At 50.2% G+C, this 27,653-nt stretch overlaps 2 protein-coding genes across 3 annotated transcripts; both read left to right on the forward strand.

The window, feature by feature from the left end:
* On the forward strand, positions 1–27,025 carry LOC122373529 (SAC3 domain-containing protein 1-like). 2 transcript variants are annotated; one of them, XM_043351670.1, is made up of 7 exons: positions 1–108; positions 447–644; positions 13,389–13,553; positions 14,110–14,313; positions 14,553–14,684; positions 23,425–23,611; positions 25,262–27,025. In XM_043351670.1, exons 1-7 carry the CDS (start codon positions 47–49, stop codon positions 25,355–25,357), a joined length of 1,044 nt encoding a protein of 347 aa, XP_043207605.1. In that variant the 5' UTR covers positions 1–46; the 3' UTR covers positions 25,358–27,025. The 2 variants fall into 2 exon arrangements, with proteins under 2 accessions (XP_043207605.1, XP_043207606.1); XM_043351671.1 differs by having other exon boundaries at positions 7–108; positions 427–644.
* On the forward strand, positions 7,130–12,026 carry LOC122373528 (proton myo-inositol cotransporter-like). Its single transcript, XM_043351669.1, has 2 exons — positions 7,130–9,807; positions 11,921–12,026. Exon 1 carries the CDS (start codon positions 7,181–7,183, stop codon positions 8,966–8,968), a length of 1,788 nt encoding a protein of 595 aa, XP_043207604.1. The 5' UTR covers positions 7,130–7,180; the 3' UTR covers positions 8,969–9,807; positions 11,921–12,026.
* Positions 27,026–27,653: the final 628 nt, after the last annotated feature.

Below are 27,653 nucleotides of genomic sequence, written 5' to 3' on the forward strand. Positions count from 1 at the left end.
TGAACATATATTGTCTTAGCAAACACTCAGACACCAAGCTAACTAGATGGAAACCTCAGGCATCATTGGAACATGCCTCATGAAATGCCCTGAAAGTGAAGTAAAATGGTAAGTCAAAGAATTTAAACAATATGTCTAAATTTTTATGAAATGATATTGAAAAGACAAATATGCTTTCACCACATAAATTGCAAGCTTTTCACCTATAATAATTCAGGAACATACCTATTGTGTGTGTGGGGGGGGGGGAGGTGCACCCTACCCATTTATTCAGAGTAGGTATAGGTAAATTTGTGCATTGATAGAGGCTAACATATGTAGGTACCTACCTATCTAAAATTCCAATAACATAATAGTTGATAATGACATAATGTATGAGATAGTGCTAATATGTATGCCGAATTCGTGACTTTTTTTATTTTATGGTGCATTATCGGCTCGTCGAGGCGCCAGCGTGAGCGGCTCATCCACCTTTTGGAGGCGGACGAAGCTACAGTTAGCGGTCCGGCCGGCAGGCGGCGCGCCGATCGGGACCGGATGATCAAGAGTTTCGAGCGATCGGCGGCGGGCCGGCCGGTGAGTGAGCGGCGCTGCCTGCGGCCGCCGGCCGTGCTGCTCGAGACCGTCGGCTACGTCTTCCACAGGTCAGTCCCGGGCGGGTCCCTCAGCAGTCGGTCCTTAAAAGGCAGCATGGGTCTGAAAAAAGGATCTAGGATCTGATCCAAATTTGATGTATCACTTAGGTAGAAGTATTTTCCATAGTTCACAGTCAACCTGCTGCATGTGCTAAGACCTGCACCGATTGGAAATCCGTGTCTTTTGTCTTTACGGCATACGATAGGATCACATATGCACTATGCAGCATATGTTTTCCCGTGATATGACCTGCATTTGCACACGTATCTTGAGATCCACTAGGATCACAGATTAGTCACTTGGATTCACGCGCAATGCACATGCCTGATACCGACCTTTCCCGGGTCGTCAACTTTTTCTTTGAAATGGGCTTTGGCAAAAACAGCTTGATGCGTGATAGATTTACATGATCCGCCACGATCTGATGAGTCCTGGGCGTCATCCATCGGCCTGTTTTGAATATGTGCTGCTTTGGGATAATACATGTTCTTGAATGATAAAGAACTTTACCAATTATGTAAATAAACTTATCCAAAGCCCGATCCGTTGTCTCCACGACGGGCAGCTCACTACATTTGGAGGCTGGCTGATCTATCCAATATGGCAATAAGGTAAAATTACCAATGAGCATCAATGGGTTAGTGAATAATAACATATGAGGTGATATCAAACAAGTACCTAATTTGTAAAATCAATCCGAATAGAACGCTTTCAACCAAAACTGATCCAGCCTGCCCCGCTCTCCCCTAGTTTTTGTGGTCCCGGAGCCGGTATTCCTTACTCGGTTGATAATAGCGTGATGGTTTGAAATGATGGACTGACAGAGCCGGAGCGCATGCTACATTTGCAGAACCTGTTGTGGACGCCCCGACCCTTACCAACGGATCGGGCACTTTGGGATGATCGGGAGAATTTTGATGCAAAAGACGCTCATCAAAGTCGCCTACGGTCCACCCCCTCATTTGCATCAACTGTGTGCGGCTTCTCCCACCTACCGCAGCCTACCGCAGGCTAACCCCATCAGGAGTCTCATATCGAGCGCCGGAGTGACTCGAGCTTGGCTGTAGCCACCGGGAGTCCAATAATCTACCAACTGAGCTAGGAGACGGACGAAGTATAAAAATGTCATGCACCATAACCCGGAAAAATTGCCAACTCTACCCTGCCGTCTCCCAAAGTGGCTCGGCTCGGCTTCCGACCTGCACGGGGTCCCTGGTTCTGCCAGTGTTTTGTTGGAATATGATGCAATCAATGTTCGTAGCGACACGTGGTAGGCGGCAATCGAAAGAGCGTCAAAAATAAGCAAGAAAACACTTCGGTCATTTTTAAGGTCAGGTCAAAGGTCAGGTCACCAGAGGTCATCAAATGTAAAATCTAGGCCATTTCAATAATTTTGGAAACTGCCGATCGCTAACTCGGGAACCAATTGAGCTACAGCGCCGCGGAAAAGCGCATTCGATAGCCCTTTTACAGACCTTTCTGAGTGATTTCTCAGATTTGACCTCAGATCAACGGTTTAGCCTTCAGAGGGCAAAAACTGTGAAAAAAACGTTTTCACGAAAAAAATGTTTTTCGGCAATACTTGTTGACTCAAGAGAGCCACAACATTGCTTTTGCCAGCATCGTGTTCCTCTCGTCGAGACGCTTCGAATGAACTATGTGTTGACCTTGAAAGGCCATTTTGAAAATTTGACCTCAGGTCAAGGTGATGACCTGACCGGAAAGGGTTATGTTGCATATCAATCGATCCGTATCGTCGAGCTGAACACATCTGACGTGTTTTCACCGCTCTAGCACGTCTCTCAAAAGTTATAGCCAAAAAGCTGTTGCTGACCGTTCATGACCTGAGATGACCTCAGGGGCATACAGAGGGGTCACAGGTGCATTTTTCCGTTTCAGTGTGTCATGTTTACGTGTGGAACGATGTTTGAGAGCGTTTTGAACGACATTCGTTCAATAGAGGCGCATTTCAATTTTCTCCCATTCGCAATAATTGGCCTGACCTTAGGTCACATATATAAAAAGTCCGAGATATACAATACATTTTATACATACTGTTACTCATATCAATCCGTGAAAGTTTCAAAGTGATCGTTCAGTCGGTGTAGCTTCTAGCTATAGCGAGCCTTTAAACTTTTTCTGAGGTAAGGTTACTTGAAGTGACCTGGTGACCTGATCTTGAACGACCCGGGTCTGAAATTTTCGCAACGTCTGCGGAAATGATGTATAAAGAGGTTTATCAACGTTTTTGAGATATTCGCGAAAAACCTGGGGGGGGGGAGTTTTTTAACCCAGCACGGCGCGGGTTAAACGTACGTTTAAGCGTTAGTTTAAGCGGTAGGTTTTGCCTTTTTGCATTTGCGGTTCTATCTCAGAAACTAATCGATATACGATGAAGTCATTTTAGAGGATCATGGTAGGCATGTATAGTGTATACGAATAAATCGATCGCATCTTTAACCCTTAAAAGCTTATGACGAAGAAGATATAGACAAAAATTTACTGAATTTCATAGGGGCAAAACCTACCGCTAAAACCCGCGATGTATGTTTGTCACATCGCTTCGTAGATGACAAGCTGCGAAGATCTCGTTTTCGACCACACCATTAGACAAGTTTTGAGATATGAGCCGTAATGCGAACATGCGATAAACAAGTCTGAATTGCCCGCACGTGTGGTGCCAAATTCCAGCGGGCTTGTCAACCCCCTCACAGTGAAAGCCGCGGGACAGGGAGTCGGAGGGCGTGAGCTCGCTGGCCGACTGATGACTGTACTGCGATTGTATCCAGTCTGTGGTGGACGCGCGTGTGGAACCGCTGCACTGTTACGAAATGAGCGGTACGGAGGCGGCCGGCGGGTCTGCCGACTACAACTGGATTTGGGAACCGGGCCGGCACGTGGGCTAACGCGGGGCGATACACCAGGGTGACGTATATCTCACTCTGGGAGTGATGGAGCAAGTCGGTATAATAACCTTCAGTGACGTAATGGCTGGTCCCGGCGCGACACAGACGCGTCAGAAGTAATCTGTCCCAGCAGCAGTGGGATTGGCCTCTCCTGACACTCAATACCGTGTCGGAGGGGCCGAAGGAAGGATGACGCCGCTGTCGCTATAGGGCTGACGCTGACTGGGCGGCATGACGCGACACGCGGCTGCGCCTCTCCACATGTGGCTCATTGTGTGTTGTTAGCATGTAAGCATGTTGCTCCGGTTTTTACCGGCTGTATATTATCCAACTCATTCGTTGAGCAAGTTGGTCAGCACTTTGTGGCGCCTCTTTTCGCTGTCTGCGCCAAATGCTGGGTCGGTGGCGGCGTGACACCTCTGCTTTGTCGAAGCTGGTCCATCTACGTTAGTTCACATACCAAGGAAACTAAGAGAGGAGTGCGATGAACTGATCTGGACATTATAACTTCCGCTGCTGTCTTTATCCCTATAAATGGCTTGTGGTCACTACTCCTGGTCAATCGAAAGACTCATCGACCTCTTCTTTTGATTGGTTAAACGCTCACCACGTGTATGGTAAGGTGCCTAATTAGCGACTCCCTAAATTTGAACCGTCACTGCTCACACTCTATGGATGCTACTGTACCTATTACTGGCATTATTTTCGGATAGATCGTTCATTTTTCTATTTAAATATATTCATAGTCTCTCCCAATATCCACTAATTTATTTGTAGTGAGCATTTTAGCAAACCGTTGCAAACAAAAAACGCTTATAGAGAACTCGTTCCCGATTAACGACCGGGGAGGGTCGCTAAGGTCTATGGGTTTTCCCATAATAAAAATGGTACAAAAAGCGACGCCCGAAAAGTTGAAATATGATACCCAAAAGGCAACATATACCCAAAGCACTCAATCACTAGAACAGGAGCGTTTATCCAACACCTTTATGAAGATGAAAACTGATCAGTGATCATGTGATGCCCCAAATGCGAACAGAAGGCAAAAACCCAAATTTTGCGGGCTATCTCGTATGATTTTCGGGAATCGGGACCCGCCTTGGATTCGGCACCCCTGCAGTCGGTGACGACAGTTGCCATCACCTGCCACACATCGCAAGCTTCAGCAACATCTCATTTTCATTTATCTCTTTTCCTCTTTCTTTCCCTTATCAAGCTATTTGCGACCATGGCCTCGTTTTATAAAGCGAGTCCGTAACTTACGCCAGTTTTTAGGCTGATATTGCAAGCTTATGTGAAGCGATAAATTTATTTCCCCTTCTCCCTTCTGTTCTTGCTTGCAAGATAAATAAATTCAACTATTCAAACTATCGACATCGCTTCACAAGCACTTGCAATACAAGACCAAAAACCGGCGTAAGTTACGGACTCGCTTTATGAAGCGAGGCCCATGTCGGGCGCAAATAGGAAATGTTGGTTGCGATACATTTTTAACCACCATGCAGTGCACAGTTAAGCGATTCACTACGGGAAAACGGCAATCAATTGAAAAAGGATTGCCGATTCAGAATGCCTGAAACAGGTGCATCGTCTTCATGTGCATCGCTTTTCAGCAGATAGGGTCCAAATACATACGTTTTGGATAAGAAAATGGCCATTTTTATCTAAACTCTCCTAGAACGTCCCACCAGAAGCATCGACAACCGGAAAAGAATTAAGTTTGATAACCAAAGTATGGCAGACCTTTTGGCATTGTTTTCACCCCGATTTCTCTTGCCAGGTTTTCTTTAGAGAGGTAGGTCGCAAATAGGAAAGGGCCGCTAATTAGGCACCTTACCCTACGCGTGGCTTGCGCGTGGCGTGCTACAGCTGTTGATCGTTGTCAAATGTCAAATACAGCTGTCCGTACAGGGTGTCTCAAAAGTTCGTTCACAGGTACCAGCCATGCTTTTTTGTCAATAATTCTGAATCAACAAGAAATTAACAGTCGAAATTTTGCATGGGCATTGGTGACAACCTTCCTCAAGCAGTCTCATTGTTTTCAAGTGCATTCGACCCTTCATGAGCTCACAAAAAGGGTTCACCTCTGACCATGGGTCAGGCACGAAAATGTAGGTTGCAAAGTCGGGTATGTTGTGAAACTCTCTGTTTCAGGAGTAATGAGAATGGTTAAGTCGGAAATGACACATGGCTAAGTGTCGGCGAGGATGAGTGCAACATGATGATCATCTCATAAAAACGGTGGCTAAAATTTTTGAAGGACGAAACCATGCGAGACTAACGGCGTTTTGAACGACCCTCGCACGACAGCAGACTCGTGTTCCGGAAAGTAGCTGAAAATGCGGTCATAACTATTGAAAACTGGCAAGAAGGTCGCAGACAGAGGTTACCCATTTTCAAAAAGTGCAGGTCATCGTAAAATAAAGACAAATTATAATTTAAAATTGTTTATAATATCTATAACGCTAATTTTTGGGGACAATAACACAAAAATCGTCAATGCCAAGGACACCTGACCCTCCAAAAGTGTCAGTTATTGTAAAATTTTATCTAACGAAGTTTTAAGAGGCAGATCTGCAGCGAATAATTTTCTTTTAAACACAAAATCCCGATAAAACCACACGATGGACAGGTTTGGGCCGTTAACAAAGCAGAACATCTCCCGAGGAAAACACTCCGCAACCGAGCGAAGGTCTTGGCATGGGGAATGACGAGCGCTTGGAATTTGCAAAATTTGCACAATGTGTCTGAGAAACAGACGTCCGACACATTCTGCTACCATATGATGCGAAAAATTTACTCCTGGCACTTCCCCTTCGTTCAGGACTGGGGTCGTTTTGAAAAGGAAAATGGCGCTTGGGATGTCGGCGCCAGTCATTCATGAAGGAGTTAGCGCCAGAGAATGCCTACAAAATACTCAAGAATGGTGTCGATGCAAGCTGTCGGCTTTCAGGGAAAATCAGATGTTGCCGGGGAGCTAGTCAAAACTAAATCCGACGCAGAAACTGCAGGGGATTCCCCTGCAAGAGCTTGAAAGCTGGTAACCTTTTATCAGCCTCCGGCAGCTGACGGAGCAACAAAAATCGGTATGGGCAAATATTTTTGGAGATACAGCAAAGGGGTTGGTTTCCAACCTTCTTAATCAGTTGTCAAAGCATGCATATTTGTCTAGTGTACACACAGACACCAAAACCTTATACTTTTGACCGGTTCTTATATGCTTTATTGGCATGGGAAATGTGTGAACGAACTTTTGAGACACCCTGTATACCTGATAAGTGATACCCTGCAGGTATTCTGGCTTTTTTATGTCCATCGGGCCGGGGGGACTTTCGCACCATATAAGGCAGCATAAGTGTGTTTTTAATGCGATTTAAAACACGCTTCGCTTCTAAAAGTGACCTCAAGTAGGCGTGTGGCTCTGACCGGGCACGTGGTGACACAGGTCAGTGCACCTGTACAGTGTACACGCACAGGTCTGCGTCTGGGCGGAGCGCGGCGCCCTCCTCAGCTGACGTCATTCAGGGCTCGATGAGCGGCCGGCGCGCCGCCGGCGCCGTAGTCGGCTCCCGCCTGTCGTGCCGGACAGTGGGAACAGCTGACCGCTCCAGCGGCCCCTCACACAGTCCGTCGCCGCCATGACTGTCGGCGTGCCGCCGGCGGCGTCGAAGCCGGCAGAGGATTCAGTCGGCGGCGGTCAGCGCGCGCTGACCTACCTGCTGACGCTTCTGAGCGCCGTCAGCTACCTGCTGTTTGGCTACGACACGGGCGTGGTCTCGGGCGCGCTGCTACTGGTCCGCGAGGACTTCCAGCTGAGTGACCTGTGGCACAGCTCGATCGTCTCGGTGGCCGTGGGGGCCGCCGGCCTGGCCGCGCTTGCCGCCGGACCGCTGGCCGACCGCGCCGGCCGTAAGCCGGTGATTCTCGGCGCGGCGCTGCTGTTCGTGGGCGGCGCGCTGGCCATGGCGCTGGCCGCCGGCCCGTGGTCGCTGCTGGCCGGCCGACTGCTGGTCGGCCTCGCCATCGGCCTGTCCAGCACCACGGTGCCCATCTACATCTCGGAGGCGGCTCCGGCGGCGGCGCGCGGCACCCTGGTTACCGCCATGACCTGTGTGGGCACGCTGGGCACCGTGGTGGCCGGCGTGACGAGCGGCGCGCTGTCCGGCGTCCATGAGGGCTGGCGCTGGATGTTCGGCCTCAGCGCCGTGCCGGCCACCCTGCAGCTGATCGGCTTCGGTCTGATGCCGGAGTCGCCGCGCTCGCTGGTGGCTCGCGGGCACGACGAAGCCGCCAGAGATGTGTTGCGGCGCATCCGCGGCCCCGGCGCGAATGTGGACACCGAGCTGGCCGCCATTCAGAGCGACTTTACGGCACAAGAGGCGCTGAGGCAGACCGCTGAGGCGGCCGGTGACGGCGGAGGCTGTGGCGGCACGGTGCTCGCCCGCGCTGTCCGCGACCCGATCGTGCGGCGGGCGCTGGTCACCGGCTGCTGCCTGCAGCTGTTCCAGCAGCTCTCTGGGGTCAACACGGTCATCTACTACAGCGCCAGCATCATCACGATGGCGGGCGTGCGCGACCCGTCCACGGCCATCTGGCTGTCCTCAGTGGTGAACGCGCTGAGCCTGCTCTCCAAGCTGGCCGGCCTGGCCGTGGTGGAGCGCGCCGGCCGCCGCCGCATCCTGCTGAGCAGCACTGCCGGCTCGGCGGCCGCGCTGGTCCTGCTCGGCGTCGGCTTCCAGCTGAGCGCGGCCCGCTCGGCGCCCGTGAGCCTGGCGCCGCTGGCCGCCGCCTGCCGCGCCGCCACCTGCGACGCCTGCCAGCAGTTCGACTCGTGCGGGTTCTGCTTCCAGGACCTGCCGGGCGGGCCGGCCAACGGCTCCTGCGTGCCGCTCACCGCCGCCAACAGCTCGGCGGCGCTGGGCCGGTGCGCCGAGCCGGCCGCGCTGGGGCTGGACGGCCTCACCTGGGCGCCCGACTGGTGTCCCACCGACTACGCCTGGCTGCCCATCACGGGCATGTTCCTCTACATCACCATGTTCTCTCCGGGCCTGGGCGCCATGCCCTGGACCATCACGGCTGAGATATTCCCGCTGTGGGCGCGGAGCCGCTGTAACGCCGTCACCACGGCGGTCAACTGGTGCTCGAACCTGGTGGTGTCGCAGACGTTCCTGGTGCTGATCGCGGCCGTCACGCGCCAGGGCGCCTTCTTTCTGTTCTCGGGTCTGACGGTGATGGGCTGGGCCGTGTTCTACGTCACCGTGCCGGAGACGAAGGGCGTGCCGCTGGAGCGGATCGGGACCCTGTTCACGGAGCCCGTGGGACTGCACGCGCCGCGTCCCAGTAACAAGGTGGGGCCGGAGCAGGACCCGACCGGTCCGCGGCCGGCGGCCTGCCCTCAGCTGGAGCCGCCAGCAGGCACACCGTGACGAGACCTGCCGCGAGGTGGCCGCTCTTCGTCTCAGTGAGGCGAACTGCCCCAGGACAGTGGCGGATCCAGGGGGGAGGGGCAAAATGGGCATTTGCCCCCCGCCCCCAAACGGCATAATTTTAACATTACGCCTATGGACGATGCATGGAAAGAATCGATAAATTTTATGGTTTGCCCCCCCCCCCCCAAAAAAAAAACTCTGAGCTGGATCCGCCTCTGCCCCAGGAGTAGTGATATTGACGTGAAAATGAGAGCCGAACATTGAGGACACGTGGCCCTCAATATCGCTATTGGTTTGTTCAAAAGACCTATCTTAAGCTGGTTATCAATGTCCCTGCAATCAGCGCTCGTTATATAATGCACTCTAGAATAACGGTGGCGCTTAGTTTTAGTGTAGGAGACCTTGCAGATAGGACAGCCACCGTTCTAAAAATGCGCCCTTGACAACGATCAAATGATAGCAGGCAATGTCTTGAACCGTTATATGCATTCTTCTGTCATAGTCCTGAATATGTTGACAAGACAAAGTTGAATATTTTGCTACACTGTCACGCTATATCAGGTCGTGTTGTGAACAGACACATGCAGGTACCGTAAGGTGCACTTATGTAGGGAAGTTGATCTATATAGCATAATTGCTATAAGAATGTTAACGGTTAACGGTGAACGAGAGGTGGCTGGGGCCTGGGGGTGTATACGACGATTGTAGGGATCTTCGACTTGTGGATTGTGATCTTGTTATATGTGTCCTTAGTACGGGTACTAAGAACTCTTTTTAAGTGTTCATTTGATACATGATTAGTATTTAGGTGTGAAATTGTGTAGCAACATTGTCGAGTCTACACCTTTTTTCCTTCAGTTTGAAAAAGTTGTAGCTCAATTTGAAAAAGATGTAATTCAATTTGAAAAAGGTGAACTTCAATTTGAAAAAGATAAAATTCATTTTGAAATGAAATAAATTCAAGTTGAAAAAGATGAAATTAAATTTGAAATAAAGTTCAATTTGAAAAGAAACCATGTTGAATAACTTACGAGTACCTAGGTAGGGGACAGTGCCAAAATTGCGCCATGCCTAGCTTAATGAACTATTTCTCGTAAAGGGATGGGTGGAGAGCTGGTTAACGTCTTCTAATTCGTAATTTGATAAATTTGCTATAAAAATGCCCTTACCACACTTCTTAACCCGCGAGTTGCTGGGGGGGAGGGCGTTAAACGCCCCCACTTTTTTCGCCGGGCCATAGCATAAAAACGGCGCGCCGCAGGCGCGCCAAATTTTGAGTACCTACCTGTAGGGAATTGATTGAAGTTTATTGTGACAAAGTTTCAAAAAAATCGGTCGGAAAATTTTTGAGATATCGAGGTTTTAGTGGCGTCATGATTTCTGAGTTTTCGACCAAAAACGGCATATGTTCAAAAAATCATATAAAATCACAGAATAGACATACAGACATGCCGTAAACGCCATTAGACTGCCAATACCATGAACAATCAAATGGCTATCTTCGACTATTGATTATCGTTCCGCATTTTCCAAAATCTTGAACTGAATCTTGGCAATTTCTCGTGACTACTTCACGACCATGATACATTAATTTCTTAAATTGAACTTTTTGAGCCAAACACGTACACATATGATAAAATGAATGTCACCATCGTGTTCTACGCCCCAAATTACCCATAAAACATGTGTCACAGGCTGCGAATATCAGTTTTGATTTTTGGGGATATGTGCCTACCCGGTTGACCTGACCTTGACCCTGACCTATGCTTGACTGACCCCTACATGGAGCTGACACTCTTGTAGGCCTTATATGATGGATTGTGCACCGTTTTGACAGAGTTTATGACGAGAGGCGCCCATTGCGAAGTCCGGAAGTCAATGCTACTGAAAGCCCGATTTCAAATGTTTGACCTGACCTTGACCCGACCTGTGACCTCAAAATTCAACTTTAAAGTACTCATTTGAAGCGTCTCGTCGCGTTCTTTCGTTTGCCGCCTCGTGCGTTTCGCTGCGCCTATTGGTTCTCGAGTTATCGGCTGGGGGCGTTTAACGCCCCCCCCCCCCCCCAGCAAACGGTGGGTGGCGAAATACCCCAGCAACTGCCGGGTTAAATCAGCCGCGAATTTTATATTGATTTTCTAGTAGGAACCCTTGCAAAAGGCTCAGTTAGGGCACCCCTGCCCTAAAATCGCCAGACCTTGCCCCATTTGCGCCACCATCTAAAGATCCCTCTCAAAAGCAGATTTTGAATAACTAAGTCACCTCAAAAGTTATTACAGACGATTTCCGCATCCATAAATTAAGCAAGGCGATTTTTTGTAATTTACTTTTGATGACAGCATCACCAGTTCTCTGGACACTTCTACAAGGTGTCCAGAATGGGTCCGCCTGAAGGTGTAGTGTCCAATTGTCCATACATCTGGACGCAACTAATCGGCGACCAAAATCACACGTCACAAATCACGGAAGCCATTTGCTGAGCATGTCTAATTGTCTATACAGAACTGGTGGCTTTACCCATTACACAGTGCATATTGCAAATGGGCCACTCGACAGGTGGCGCAAATATAGGACAATGGCAGCGTTTTAGCGTTACTCTTCATGTCTGGCAAACAAAGGCTTGTTTCAATCCATTTTCATGGCAGAAAATCGGAGAAATAAGCGCTTTTGAAGCGCAAAGTATGTATTTTTAGTATTTGCTTCAATCCAAGAATTTTCATCAATAATATTCATGGGTACGAGCACACTATATGTAGTGTGTTCTCATCCGAGCCCGATACATTTCAAAATGAATTATATCTTTTTCTATTTGTATTTTAACTATTTCAAAAAGAATTTCATCTTTTTCAAATTGAAGTTACCTTATTTCAAATTGAAGCACAACTTTTTCAAATTGAACTGCATCTTTTTCAAATTGCGCTTCAACTTTTTCAAAATGAAGGAAAAAAGGTGTAGTGCGTCGAAGAGCATCGTGCGATATTGTTTATTACCTGTCCGCAAGCAGTTGTCGCCTCGACCATGAACGGTTTTTCGCGTGTGCCATTTACCGTAAAAAGATTATTCACGTACCTATGTGTTTACCATGTGCTATTTTGGTGCGTATTTATCCTTGAGAAATGATTAATGGGAATAAAACAAACACTGAACATCTTCCCGCATATTAAACGATTGGTAATTGCTTGTCTTTTGCATCGCGGTCTCCAGCTCGCAGGCTGCCCGCCTGCCCGTGTTCCGGGTATTCCGTGGCGGTCGTGACTGAACATTCGGATTTGTGTAGGGGGATCTTCTGCGCCTCGTTACATGGAAGTTCAATTGGAATGGACTATTTGCTCATTGTTGGACTAGGAAATCCAAGAAATTTCTCAGCGATACCGATCTTTTCCTGATTCATCAGAGACTGGTTCGGAGCATTGTATGGGTATCCACTTTGTAGTGCTTCGGCCAACCTTAACTGGATATTCGGGACACCTCGGTTCCACTTGAAACCAGTAGCGGCGGAAAACCTTCAATTAAGGGGGAGGGGGCACTGCCGACTTTTGGTCCCATTCTTTCCATGCAACGCCCATAGGGCTAATGTTAAAATGCCAAAATCAAAGGGGGGCACGGTGCCCCGGTGCCTCCTCATCCGCGCCCCCGTTCCGCCGCCTATGCTTGAAACCTGCAAAATTCACAAATCAGAGCGCTCTGATGTGGAGAATGCGGGTCTGAAACCGTCCGGTGTTACGGATACCGTTCATTTAGCCCGCATTGGTTCGATTAGAAAACTCGGGTTGCCAAGATGATAGGAAAACCAAGGTTTAGCTTGGCCCGACGCGGTCATGGTGACTTGACTAATGACCGCCCTGCTCCACTGAAGTACTGTTGCGGCGCCACTGACATGGAATTGGACAATGGACATCCAATTTTTCCTTGGTGCTCCGAAGCTTTCACCTAATCAAGGATGTTGCCATGTCCTCATTTTCCTAACACATCTACACTTTCCTAAAATTGGCCATGCAAGACAGCGTCGAACAGTAAAAATGCGTTTACTGAGAACTTGTCACCGGACATAATTACAATACACATGCAGCGGCGTAACTGCTCCATAGTCCATGGTTGATGCAGGCACATGACGTGCTGCTTTTTATGTACTATAGGTGAGCGTTTGCGGCTCGCTTAGCACAGTTCCCTTCCGTGCAGTGCACTGTCCCTCTTGTGCTCCGCTCAGTGTAAGTACTGACCCCGTGTGCTGCCCCAGTGTAAATACTGACCCCGTGTGCTGCCCCAGTGTAAGTACTGACCCCGTGTGCTGCCCCAGTGTAAATACTGACCCCGTGTGCTGCCCCAGTGTAAGTACTGACCCCGTGTGCTGCCCCAGTGTAAATACTGACCCCGTGTGCTGCCCCAGTGTAAGTACTGACGGCCGTCTGCCCTGCAGTGTGCTGCCCCGCGCCGAGTCGGTCGGCTGGCCGGCCGTGTACGCGTTCTGTGTGGACCGTCTGCGCGCGGTGCGCCAGGACCTGACCGTGCAGCAGGCGGCCGGACCGCAGGCGCTGGCTGTGCTCCGGCGCTGCGCCCTCTTCCACCTGTACGCCGACTACAGGTCAGAGCCGCAGGAGGGAAACTGATGGGGCAGTACTCAGTACAGCTGACCTGGACAGCTGGGTTGTGCAGTTGGCGGTCAAAGGCGCAGAGGGTGTATACTGCAGGTCGGTCCACACAGAGGGGGTTGGGGGGGGGACGAGGCTACAGGTGCGAGCCGCAGCCCGCAAACGGGACGTGCTACACCGTACACGGGGTGGTCAGCCCACAGAGGGGGGGGGGGGCAGGACTTCAGAGTCAGAGATTAAATCACCAGTTTCCCTTTTTCGTCGTGCGGTGGCGCTGAGGACGGGAAGGCTCGGATAGAACCTTTGCCATTTTCCAACAGATGGCGTGGTAATCATTTCCACAGGCTGGCCAGCTGCACGGTGTCTCGCATAACGACTACAGTGTTAAGAAATTGTCAGTGATGCAACACTGGGTGCTGCCTCCACTGTGAAGGATATGATCTTATACTAAGCAGGGGTATGTGCATTCTAAATAAATGTCTTTATAATTTCTGGAAAGGAACACATATGAACCGTCACATCCACAGAACCCCATCCCCTGTGTAACAGGTCCCGGGACTGTCCGTTGGACGTGTTTGACCGGCACATCAACACGCGCCAGCTGCAGGAGTGCCTGCTGGGGGTGCTGCGACTGCAGCAGGCGCAGCCCGACGGCCCCACAGAGCTGTGTGAACGGTTCGAGGCCGTCCACCTGCTGACCAGCCTGCCGCACGAGCGGCGGATGCACGAGCGCTGGCTGCGGCCCACAAACAGGTGAGCTGGCCGGGTCACGGTAAGGATGTGAACAGGGACGGGATGGTGTATGTACTTGCAGTGCGCCTGTGACTTGTATTGAGTTGGAAATCACGTCAGGGTGTTAATGTGAAGTTTGGTTTGTACATCTTTTTAGCCGCCGTGTAACTCGGTTTCATTGTATTTTATTCCCTACGAATGCCCCTGAGAACCCATTGAACACACTGTTTGCTTGTTTGGTAATGGCTGACTTTTTTCAGGGATCTGCGGCTGGCCCTGGAGTTCCGGAATGCCTGGGAGCTGGGTAACTTTGTGCGAGCCTGTCGGCTGGCCGGCGAGATGTCGCCGCTGCTGCAGCTGGCCGTGTACCGCCACCTCGCCGCCCTCAGACAGTGAGTGTAAAGGCCGATCTCGCCCACAGAGGCCAGACGCCGTATAATGACGAGACGGCTGGCCAGTGACGCCAGATGACGTCACGGCTGCCGATGGCTTTATTGGACCGCTGTCTTCATGGCCCGACAATATGGGGCGAATTTGACTGATTGCAGCTATATGGTGTTTGACAAGAGGCTGGGGGTCTATGGCCTGCTATTCACTCAGTGTGGGGTTTCTGTTCACTCGCTAAATGTGGTCTAAGATCGTAATGCTCGAAGGATAGGAACTGATAACTTAAAGCTGACATAATTGTCACCACTTGCATATGATGTAATAGTTAGTGCACTGGACCCTGCGTTATGCTCATGTTTAAGTGAGCTCAGATATTTCTCTTTTCATAGTCTACGTTTTACCTCATTATTTGAGAACATGTTTTCACGTTTGCAGTGTCCCAGCGCCTCTCCTTTTCAGGCTGACATCGTCAGACCTACTGAAGGGTCACGTCATATCCCATGTAGGAGCTTCCAGTTCGGTCCCTTCGTCATGTTCGTTTTGCTAAAACGTATAAAGAACGTGCTCCCCCGGATAACATGTGCGGCCGCAGCTCTACACTATACACTTGTACAGTATAGATACACAACTCTCTCTGGACCACTAACTGTCACAATAGTGGTTCACTATATTATCCAGCTGGTATTCAAGCTAAAGCTGGGCTCTTAGTGCACTCAATCATCTGAACTAAGTGTTATTGATTTGATGGCTGTGCTTGTATCATTGTTCTCGGGCTAGCGGCCCTATACCGCAAAGGGGCACCGCATTGAGCGGTATGACACGATTGCATCAGCGTGCAGTCTTCTCGGGACCGTTTCGCAATGCGTCTTTGATAATACGGCGTATTGGATTTCATTGTTCAGAGTGTCTCAAGTGCCATGGAAGCTCGCTCGTTATTGATTTCGCTTTCGCTAGCATGGTTTACCTGAAAAGTTACAATTGTTTGGTCGAAAACGATTGACCGAAATAGTCGCGTTGGAGAAATGTGTCGAAGAGCGGAAATTGTTTCATGAAAGCATCCTCAATCTAAGCGCGTAATCGTCCGAGATTAAAGGGACTATCCCACCTTTAACATGGGGTTTGAGTTGAGATAGCCAAGTTTGCGGCGAGGTTCAGAAACCACTATCTATCTAGGTTGCAACCCCCGCGGCCTCTTGGTGTTGAAGAAATTCGTTCCCTTCATTTGAAAATGGGCCTTGTACAAGGCCCTATCTTCAACATGGAGCGACCGTTAGTGTGACGTCACCTCGTTTAGTCATTCTGATTTAAATGGTATTTTTTTTTTTCGTTGAAAAAGCGCTTAAAACTTGGTCTGAACTTTGTTGTGGTGCCTACAGAGTAAAAAGAATCAGCTTTATGACAGTAATGTGGCCTGGGGAAGGAGGTAATTTTGGGCTGTGACGTCACATATTTGAAAGTTTGTGTTTGGAATATGGGAAGTCTAAGATGTTTAATGAAAAATAAATGCCAGAACCGTGTTCCTGGTCATCCAATCTATAAAGTCGGGCACAATTTAACTGGTTTTAACAACATTTTAGAAGGTGGGATAGTCCCTTTAACATTGACATTTGACTCGACCAAAGTGTTTTTAAGCCGTCTCACGCCGTAAAGATCATGTTTTGCTATGCCGCGGTTAGTAATAAATGGTAATAGCTATTGATTATCATGAGTCCTTTGTCAACCTTGATTTGCTTCGCCGCTACAGCGGCCGCATTGGCCAGTCAGTCTGAAGCTTTCAACATACCTTCTGCTATCAGTGCTTCCCGACTCTTTCGTATCGCTCGATATACAGCCTACAGGCCAATATTTGCTAACCGGCGAGGAATTCCAATCCCGACCGTCCACGAAGCTCCGACGCCGGACGCTGCTCGGTAGCGCATCACTGTAAGGTAGACTGTGCCGCACGACTCGGCGGCCGTGCGGCACAGCATGCTCCGTCCACCGCCTGCATGTATTATGGAGTATGGGCTCATGCAATGTCGGTGTCGCATCCCCGGCAACTTCAGCGAATACTGGAACTGCATATTCCACCACAACCATTGCAGGCTATTGTATCGATTTGATTGCTTGCTCGTGTTTTCTTTTTCTTTTCTTCAAAGATGTTTTCATGTAAGGTTTATGCGGACAGGCCAGACTATGTAGACTATAGATAGACCTATGGCAGACGCGGGGTGATGCGGCATTGATGCCTCCAGAGTCCGCTTCCCACCCCCATGGCTGCCCGTCCACGCTCGGGGGCGTTCGTTGGCGCATGTCTGCCCAGTATCGAGTGGCCGATAGCCGCTATCAGGCCGAGTCGCCATCGGCCGCCGTGCAACCAGGGCGCCTGTCTGACGGTGCCGTGACGCCGTACTGACGCCGTACTGACGCCGCCCTGACGCCGTACTGACGCCGCCCTGACGCCGTACTGACGCCGCCCTGACGCCGTACTGACGCCGTACTGACGCCGCCTCGGCGCCGTATACTGACATCCATTCGGCTCTGCCGGAGTAACGTCTCCCCGACGCGCGGCTCTCTTAGTGCTCGTCGCTTTGAGATAAACTTTCATTTAGGTGGTAGACGCCGATGTGATTCTTTTTTACACTCATTTCCCTCACAGATTATTCCTGATTTCGCTGGCATTGTTATCGTTGAAGTTCGATAATGTAGACGGCGTTCCGCTTGGGTGCTTTTGTGCAAAATCTATTTGTATGTGATTGGGTTGCTGTAACACTTGGTTGTCTGCCACCGGTCATCCGAGGCCTCACAGGCTGTGTGCCAATGTCTATTGATGTCGATATCGTAAAACGCTTGACCCCTGACCGCTGACTTGTACCGGCGCGGCGGCGTTCCCCGGACGGGGCGCAAGGAGTGTTTCCCCTCCACACATCAGCTATCGGCTGGTCGTCATTTTCAAACCGTTGGTCAGGGACTACCGGTCAGCGGACCAGTCTTCAAACGTTCAGCTAGGCAGATTATATCGCTTAGCAGTGTCGAGTCGAGCATTCACATTATTATGTCGAACTGAGTGAGTCGGGAAGACGTACTGAGCAGTTTGCTATATTTTACCAAACACCAAGCGTGGTGCTCGTTGTTACTTGTTAGCCTAAAATCTAAATTGTTTGTGTCCTGGATTTTATGTCGTTTTTACCTGTTGAACCCTATAATGTATGTATGCCTCTATTAAGCTAATGACTTAACGTCTACTGTTAAGTTTTATGCAAAGCTTGTAAGTGCACTGGCGGATCCAGACCTGCGTTTTTTTTTGGGGGGGGCAACTCATGCCAGGAGCCAAACCTAGGGTACCCCCAATTCCTGTTTTCTCATCGGATTTAGGCCACTTATTTTTCGTCACAGCCCTAAAACGATTTTTTTAACTAAAAATAAAAAACATAGAAATGGTAGCCCACCAGATCCGTGCCTTTATATTTCTTTCAAATACTTCAAATTGCTTTTGTTGACCAGTTAGCCCGCTCCGGGTCGGTGCTTGGCGCAGCCTTCGCCGGCCGGGAGGTGTCGGTTGGACCCCCCTGCCGTTCGGCCCCTGATCAAGCTAGAGCTTCGCGGAAGAAAACAAGCGTGTCGCCCGTAATTGACTAGAGGAAGCCGATGGTACCCGATCTTAAGGTTCTTGGTCATTGGTTGACCTTCCAGTTCAGGTCACAGACCCAAAAGACGGGAAAATCTGGACCTGTAAGAACCTCCTAAAGTACATAAGGCTGTAATGTGTTTTTTCGGGGTGCTGATCACGAATTTCATGTTAGTTTGGATCATTGATGATGTCTTCATGCATTTAGGCCAGATGGCTAATTCAATTATTCTCAGTTACATAATATTTCATCACTCATTATCTGTTCAAGAGTCATTGATCATTTCATACAAAATCACCAGCACTGGCGGATCCAGAAAGGCAGTCTTGGACGCAGCGGGGGGGGGGGGCATATCCCCCCAAAAGTGTCTCCAAATTCCAAAAACTCATCGGATTCCTATGGCTTACTAACTGCCGTGCAGTTTAAAACAAACTTTTCCCAATTAAAGTTGTTTAGTTTTCGCTTTGTTCTAAAAAAAAACGTTTTGTCAACTCCAAAAACTTCTCTCCCATAGCAATAGGAATACACAGAGCCATCAGCCACGTCAGCTTTTTCTACAAGCTTACATAGATGCACTAGTTAGTTATTTAGATGTAGTAGTGCCATTCCAGAGCAGACACCACGCCGCGGATACCCGTCCCCGCCAGGCGCCACATCTCAATCTATGTGCCGCTGTGGTTGGTTGGTTGTGGGTTAAGCACGATATCCCCTTGGGAACAGACGCTAATACGAATATTCACCCAGTTTTCTGGCGCTAATTTGGTGTATGGGGCCACTCGACCTGCGTTAAGTCGAGTCGTGCCGACTTACGCAGAGTTTGACGGTGAGCTGCCGGCGTACCCAAGGCCGTACCGGTGCGGTGCTGTTGACACCAACCAAGGCTTGATATAAATCTCCGACGCTGAAAGTCAGTTGGGCACCACTGTTCCATCCTTGAATAGCTGCCAAATCGCTAACAGTACCAACTTAACAGCGGAAAGGAATTTCTAAAGGAACTTCACTATCTAAGGCTGGAACTTACCAGCAATGACTCATTTTAATGACCACTCCCGGTGTATTTGGGAGGGGGGGGGGCTAATTTATATTGCCGCCCCTGTCGAGTTTCGAATGGGGGTGGGGCTTTAGCCCCTGCCGCCCCCTGGATCCGCCAGTGTGTAAGTGTATGCAATGAATCGCCTCGGTTTTGCGTGGGCTGTTGTCCCGTGACCAGTGAACGCTTTATGTGGCACCGTCTTGATCATTAGATACCGCAGGCATGTGTAAGAGCCGTGCAATCTTTGAACATTACCAATCACAATGGTGTGCAACGTGTTGTTCGTGAATCCTCTGTTGATGATTCACACAGCTTAATGGCGTCATGTGTATGACATTCATTTCCGATGCGCAATGCCTGACCTGTTGGACTTCGCGCCGTGCAATACGGTTTTCACCAACTTCTGATCGACATTCCTACGTGGTGACATCATTATACAGTAAATGTTTGCACCGAAAAACAATGCCTTGGTACATTGTGTGCAGTGGATATTTTTATCACACCCACTCACAGAAGTCGCGTCGCATACTTACGTCTTCACTTGTACTGGTAACCGTTCCCTCTATTTGAATTTGGCGTTAACTGTCTGGCGCGTATTTGCAAAGCTGCTGCTACTGACAACAACCATCTATGGCCACTATGGCTGGCGAGCTAGTCGTGAACCATATTGGGTTATTGATATGTCACACACTCATACAATCGGCCTGCTCCACCGCGTGGTCAGCCCAGAACGCCCTGGGAAAGCCGGCGCTGGAGCACTTCCTTTCTACATTTGTTGTGCAATGCATTCTTGTCGGAAGGAATCGAATGAAATAGCCCCCTACCAATTTCTTTTGGTAAATTTCTGGTGATGCTCGGTAATTCCTCGAACTTTGCAGGTTGCACGGAAGTGCCCCACCCCTTGTACGGAAGTGCCCCATACCTGGGGCAGTTTCGTGCAAACGTTCTGAGTAATTAAGTCATTTTTTCCCTAATAGACGCGATAATTTTAGAGGATAACTTTTAAAAAGTAAAAATATCTGCAATAGTTCCTTCCCATACTACAATCATCAATTATACCATGGCACCAATCAAAGAACAGATATATGAATTTATCCTTTGTTTGCATGAATGTGCCCCACTCTACCCTACTTTGCTTTTTATTTTGACCTTGTGTTTTCTATATTTATGCTGTTTATTATTGAGTTTTTCCTTAGAAACCCCTGAAATGTCAGACGTTTAACTCCTTTGACATAGCTCTATATCCGCTGGCGTGCTGCCGCACTCTGAGTGCTCTGGGCTGCTGTCCTCTGATCGCGCGCGGGCCGCCACGCCCTGCCCCCCACGTGGTGCCCTGCGGCCGATGGTCGTGCCGGGCGGCCCCGCGCCGCTGGGTGGCCGCTCGGCGCGACGCGGCGCGTCGGTTCGCCTCCAATCGACGCCTGATTCACGGCCGGCCGCCGCCGATAGCCACGGCAAACAGCGCGGGCTGATAGAGCCGGGACCGTGTCCGGGCGCGGGATCGGCGCCAGCGGGCAGGGGCAGGGGTGCGGGCGCTGGGACTGGGACAGGACCGGGACGGAGCTGGCACTGCCGCTCGCCGCGCCGGGTCGGAACTGGGACGGGTCGGTCGAGACTGAAACAGACGGGCCACATGGGTCAATTCCTTCGTTGGGACTCGCCCGAAGGCGCCGAGACTTAACGCACCTTACCGATGGATTTCTAAGACGCTAGGATCGGATTTCGCAGAATATTGACCTCACCTTACACCAAGTTTTGTCAGGATGGACAATTGATAACAAACAGCCATGTTTAGACCCGCTACAGCAGTTGAAATGCTGATAGGTCGGTCTGGATTGTTTGGACCAGCGTGGCCACGGTGGGACGTGACACTTTTGGGCTCTCCTTCAGTGTTTTCAGACATATTTCGAAGAGTGTATGAAGCCCAGCTGCATCACGCGCTGTGAGCTGCCACTGGCATGGCAGACCGCTGTAGTTGTTCCTCTGCATAAGGGTGGTACAGCCGCCTGAACAAGCACTTCGCAACCGTCGGTCCTGCTGTGGCAGAAGCCCTGGCAGAAGAGGATGCTGGAGAGACGCTCAGCCCTAGGCCGCCGCGCGTCTGCAGCGGGGCATTCAGCCCGCGGCCGGCCACGCTGCCGGAGCTATCGGCAGCGCTTCAGAGAATGGGGGCGTCAAAGGCCAGCGGAGCTGACGGCATAACCATCGCGATGCTCCGAATGACTTTTAGTGTTACCGGACCGCACATACTGCATGTTGTGAACAGCTGCATCACGCGCTGTGAGCTGCCACTGGCATGGCAGACCGCTGTAGTTGTTCCTCTGCATAAGGGTGGTGACGAGGATGTGCCGAGCAACTACCGACCTGTGTCAATACTGCCTGTCGTTTCTAAGCTCTGTGAGCGTGTTATATGCACGCAGCTCACTGATTACCTCGTGAGCCATAACATTCTGTGCCACCAACAGTATGGCTTCCGCCCCGGACTCTCCACGGAGGCGGCCCTGCTCGATGCTGTCACGTTCGCCGTCGATAACGTGGACAATGGACGCGTGACGTCATTGGTGACGGCAGACACATCCAAGGCATTTGACAGCGTCGAGCATGGCCGTCTCCTGGAGAAGCTGGGATGGTATGGGGTGGACGAGCGTTGGTTTCGCGCGTGGCTCTCTGGTCGCTGTCAGACGGTGAAGGGAGGAACAGGCGAGACACTACCGGTGACGCACGGGGTGGTACAGGGGTCGATCCTGGGCCCCGTACTGTTCCTCCTGTTCACCAACGACCTGCCGCAGCACGTGCCGTACGGCAAGCTTGTCATGTACGCCGATGATGTACAGTTCTTGGACACCGACCTGTCGGAGAACTTACCTCTGCTGAAGTGTCGCGTGGAGAACATGCTGTCTGTCGCCTTGCGGTGGTTCACCCAAAATAGGCTTAAGGTCAACCCTACGAAAACCGACATGCTTCTTCTCAAATCAGCTCGAAAAATTGTCACCGGTGACTTCACAGTGAAATTTGGCAGCTCTTCTATTAACTCTGTACGATCGTCCAAGATTCTGGGTGTGACTCTTGACTCGTGTCTGTCGTGGGAGCAGCATGTAACGGCGGTTGTCAGGCGATGCTACTCGATTCTGATTGGTCTCGCGAGAATGCAGCGCCGTATACCTCGAGAGACGAAGCAGCTGCTGGTGGAGACGCTGGTGTTTCCCCACCTGCGGTACTGTAGCTCTGTGTGGGGAAGCTGTTCCGTCACACAGAAACGCAGACTGCAGAAGTGCATCAACTTTGGCGCTCGCGTTGTAACCGGCCTAGGATACCGAGAACATGTCACGGAAACGCTGCGAGAGCTAGGGTGGAAACGGATCGAGCAGATGGTAACTGAGCACGACAGCTGTGTCATGTACCGACTGTTACACGATACCAGGGCCTCGGAGGTGTTACGCACACGGATTACCAGTCGTTCCGATGTAGCTGCACGTGAGACGAGGGCCACTGTCGACGGCCAACTCGAGGTGCCGCGCACGCGCACCGAATTCGCCAGACGGTCGTTCTACGCCCGAGCCGTAAGGGCGTGGAATGAGCTGCCACGATGTGTGAGGAGCTCCGCCACCTACGCTTCTTTCAAGAGGCAGGTGACCGGTGCCGGTTGATCTAGTGATCTCGCTTGAGACCTTGTAGGTATTTTAACCATTTTAAGGATTTTAGTCGGGTACATGTCCTTCTTTTGTGTGATATATTGTAGGAATTATGTTGGGTACTTGTATGACGTGGATAACTGAAAACCCACCCGATGGATGTTTTCCGAAATACATGATTATGATTATGATTATGATTATGAGTGATGATAACTGGCAACAACAAGAGCTTAGTGAGTTAAAGGCGCATTAGCTCTTATAAAACACTTTCGCACTGTTATTGCTGAAAGTGACAAGCACAAGCAAGCTTCGATGTCTTTCAGAGCTGCTTTCTCTTTGTTCCTCTTTGCTTTGAAAATATGTTCTGTCACTTCCCCCAAAGAGGAATGTGACCGTGATTTTATCTGACCTATAACTCCTGTGCCTGACCTGTGTCTGTATTTGACCTGACCTGTGACCTCCGCGCCCGCAGACGCGGCCTGCGGGTGCTGGCTGCCGCCTACGGTAGCGGCTCGCTGGCCGTATCGGCCGCCGCCGTCGCCGGCTGGCTCGGCTACGATGACGTCACCGATCTGCGGTGTGACGTCACTCAGTGCGCACGGCTGACGGAGCGCGGTGACGCCGTGTTCGACCGGAAACTGTCGACCAGTCAGGTGAAGGTGAGAGCTACTTCCGGCGGGGGTCAGTTGTAATCGCACGCGCACAGTCAGTGCGTCGCATGCGTCATCGGCGTGGCTGCGGAATCTCTGCAACGGTACAGAGGGCTAGGATACAGAATACAGATACTTTCCGGACGGACATGAAGGTGTCGTTGTTGACGGGACTAAACCGCCTCGGTCCGCACACGCAACCGGTGTCATTAATAAACACAGTAATTATCGGTGTTGCCTGTGGTTTTCACCCAAGTTCCCGAAACATTTCCTTATAAATTGAGTCACAGTGCTTGGTGATCAGTTTAAGAATTAACCCTCGCCCATGTGGGGGGGGGGGGTTGGTGCACCCCCCCCCCCCTGAGGTTTTTCGGAAATAGTGCAAAAACGGCGGCGCGCAGCGCCGCCAAATTTTGGGTACCTTATGGGGCAAACCTTGCGCATCTTTTGTACAAAAAATTTGACCGGGTCATGTCAGGTCACGGAGTTATGACGTCACAAAGGGAACAGCCTCCGGCCGGATTTTCACAAACTGAGTGCCAACGCCCGAGGTTTCCTGCCGGTGGTACGGACATCGGTTGATGGATCGTGTTGAAACTTCCCATGCATGTTGGGGCAAGTATTGGCTATCATATGGTATAAGAAACTTGACCGGGTCAGGTCAGGTCACGGAGCTATGACGTCACAAGAGGAACAGCGTCCGGTACTATTTTTGAAAAGCGCCCGAACCACTATTTTGCTAATTCTTGTCACCTCAATGGGAATATGCAGCAATATTAGCTTCTATAGGGAGCAAATGGACCTCCCAAATCCAAAAATACAATCAGATTTCAAAAATTTAAATTTTGATTTTTCGAATTTCTGCCGCCGACTGTGACCTTGCCGACTTCCGGCGCTCCCAACGCGCCATTTTTAGAGCTAGGGAAACGAAATACATACCAAACGATAGAGAATTGATCAAGGAACACGATAGTGAAGGTTTCAAGTCGATATCTTCCACCGTTTTGCCGCAATCGCCGCGGAAAGTTGAAAAAGTCTATTTTTTTCGAAAATTTGACCTTTGACCGGTCAAAAGTAGGTCAAATGTTGACCTAGGACCAAAAAATATACCACCAATCGCGAGATCTCGGCGAGAGCAATCCGTTGGTCTTTTCCGCTAAGCTCTACGACGCTCCGTTTTCAAACGCCAAGGGGGGGGTCGCACCAACCCCCCCCCCCCCCCTGCATGGGCGAAGGTGGCAGATCGCCGTTTACGGGCGAGGGTTAACGCTCGCAGTATGTGAACAGATCGTTACAGATCGTTTTTATGGCTCGCTAGGATCCGTTGTCGAAGCATCACGCACCATAATATCGCTTCTGCTTTTTATTTTTAAATTTTATTGCCTTTCACTTTTGTCGCATTATCTGTTCAGAGGAGGCTAGGGTACAATATGAGGGGCCAGGAGGGGAGGGAGAGAATATACGGTGGCCAGTGACCGGGACCACCGCCAGACCAAACAAAATCCGGCGCTGATGGGCGAGCGCCGAGTATCGTGTGCCAACATGTCCGGCGTGCATTTCTGTTAGTTGCGTCGGCTGAGGATATGACACCGTGTCTGTGTGTGTCTTCCCTGCGGCCTGCCGGCACCGGGTGACCGTCCTGTGTGCCGCCGTTTGCAGGTGCCCGATCGCGGCTGGCTGTCCCTGGAACGTGCTCTCCGCGACCCGGCCCGCCTGCTGGCCGTGTGCCAGCTGACCGACGACACTCAGAGGTGACCTGAGGTCAGGTCACAGCGAAGACCGGGGGCGAGGTCACAGGGATGAGGTCACAGCTGTGCCCTGAGGCCAGGTCACAGCGGTGACCGGGCGCGAGGTCACAGCAGCGCCCTGAGGGTATGCTCATGTGTGATATGGTAACGTGGCCATAGCTCCCAGGTGGTCTGGGATGAGGTCACAGTGGTGACCTGGGGCGAGGTCAATGTGGTGACCTGTGATGTGTTATGGCTACATGTATGTAAATCGGGCCCGTTTAATAGGCTGCTGCGGGGTCCATTCAATCATGTGAGGTGATTCTGGTAACACATAACGCAAACTATCATTTGATCCGCGCCGTGCTGGTGATCTGAGTTTCCCGTGGTGTGCGGGGGTGAGGCGTTTCACGCATCCCCCGTCTAACTCGGCTCCTGGGCCACGTAGCGACACGCAGTAAGCGGCACTTGAAAGAGCGTCAAAAATAATGAAGAAAATTCTTCGGTCATTCTTAGGTCAGGTCAAAGGTCAGGTCGCCAGAGGTCATCAAAGGTCAAATTTCGCCTATTTCAACAATTTTCGATGCACCAGCGCATAACTCAGGAACCAATAGAGCTGCAGCGCCGCGGAAAAGCGCATCTAATAGTTCTATTAGCCTTCATTCTGGAGTGTGCCCTCGGATTTGACCGTGGGTCAACGATTTAACCCCAGACTAGGGTAAAAACTGAAAAATAACCGTTTTTTACGAAAACATGTTTTTCTCCAATAACTTTTGATTCAAGAGAGTCTCGACATTAATTTGGCCAGCATCGTGTTCCTCTCGTCGAGACGCCTCGAATGAATTATATTGTGACTTTGAGAAGTCAATTTGAAAGTTTGATTTAAGGCCAAGGTCATGTCCTAACCAGAAAAGGTCATGTTGCACATCAGCCGATCCTTGTCGTCGAACAGAACTCATCTGTTGCGTTTCCATGGCTCTAGCATGCCTCTCAGCAGAAGTTATTAGCGAGAAACTGTTCAACCCTTTTGTGACCTGAGATGACCTCAAGGACATTAGCCGAGTGGTCACGGCCCACGGGTGCCTTTTCCGGTTTAGTGTGTCTTGTTTGTTTGTAATTAGGTATTTGAAGGTGTTAAGAATGACGTTCGTCCAAAACAGGCGCTTTTCAATTTCTACATTGACTGATAGTGGTAATGGAGAGGTCGCAAAATTGACGTGACCTTATGTCACCGATATCGAAATTCCGAGACAAACATTTTGTACATACTGCTGCTCTAATCAATCGCTAAAAGTTTCAAAGCGATCGATCACTCGGTGAAGCTATGGTCACTGATGTGACCTGGTGACCTGACCTCGATTGACCTGGGTCTGAAATTTAAGCATGTGTGGAAAAGATGTATGAACAGGTTTGCTAAAAACGGCAGCGCTGCTTTTGAGATATTCGCGAAAAACCTGACGGGGGGGGGGGCGTGAAAACGCACCCCAGCACGGCGCGGGCTAGATAATTTTGTTATTTCTGTAGCTTGATTATTATATTTTGATCGTAATTTAAAGTACCGTCACGATTTGTATGCTATCATGTCCTACTGATTTTATCGCATATTTTGATTATATCATGTGGTCAGTACAAACACTAAAGGAAACTTCAAGGGCAATTTGTGGGTGAATATTTTAAATACAATACGGCAGCTTCATATATCTTACCGTTACAGTTACTCTAACCGTGGCTCTTTTTTAGCTCAGTTGAACCATCCTGAGCTCTGTTCGGTCGCTGTTTTTATATCAGCGTGCTGTCGGTTTTCCCCATATAAGGAACTTATTGCTGGCGCTTCTTGGCCTCTCATTGGTCTAACGAATAGACCACTTGAATCCGACTAATGACTAATGAGGAGCCAAGAAGTAGCAGCATGCTCGCAGCCTGCTGATAAATAAACGGGTGGCGAACAGAGCTCAGGTAAGATTAAATGATCTTTTTCCTTGCTGGTATTGGTAAGTTCTCGGTTTAACGTAGAAAAGGTGATTTTTACATTACAATATGTGCTGAGTCCCACTGGCGGTCGCAGCCGCTAGCAAAAGGGGGGGCCAAAGTCACACTCGCGGGACATAATTTTTTTTCGTCCACGAGGCGCCGCGCAGTTGGCATTACTTATGCTTCATCCACCTCATTCTTGCGTGAAATCTTTAAGCTCAATTTAAGGCAAAAGCACCAGTTCCATATTTCCCATCCCACGGTGTTTCCATCGGTCGGGCCACTGCACCATTGGGACGGATCGGTGTAGCATATACTGGAAGGTCGGGCACGCGGATTCATGACCTTACCAC

Source organism: Amphibalanus amphitrite, unplaced genomic scaffold, assembly GCF_019059575.1.
Source record: "Amphibalanus amphitrite isolate SeventyFive unplaced genomic scaffold, NRLGWU_Aamphi_draft 001511F_arrow, whole genome shotgun sequence".
Classification (NCBI taxonomy): domain Eukaryota; kingdom Metazoa; phylum Arthropoda; class Thecostraca; order Balanomorpha; family Balanidae; genus Amphibalanus; species Amphibalanus amphitrite.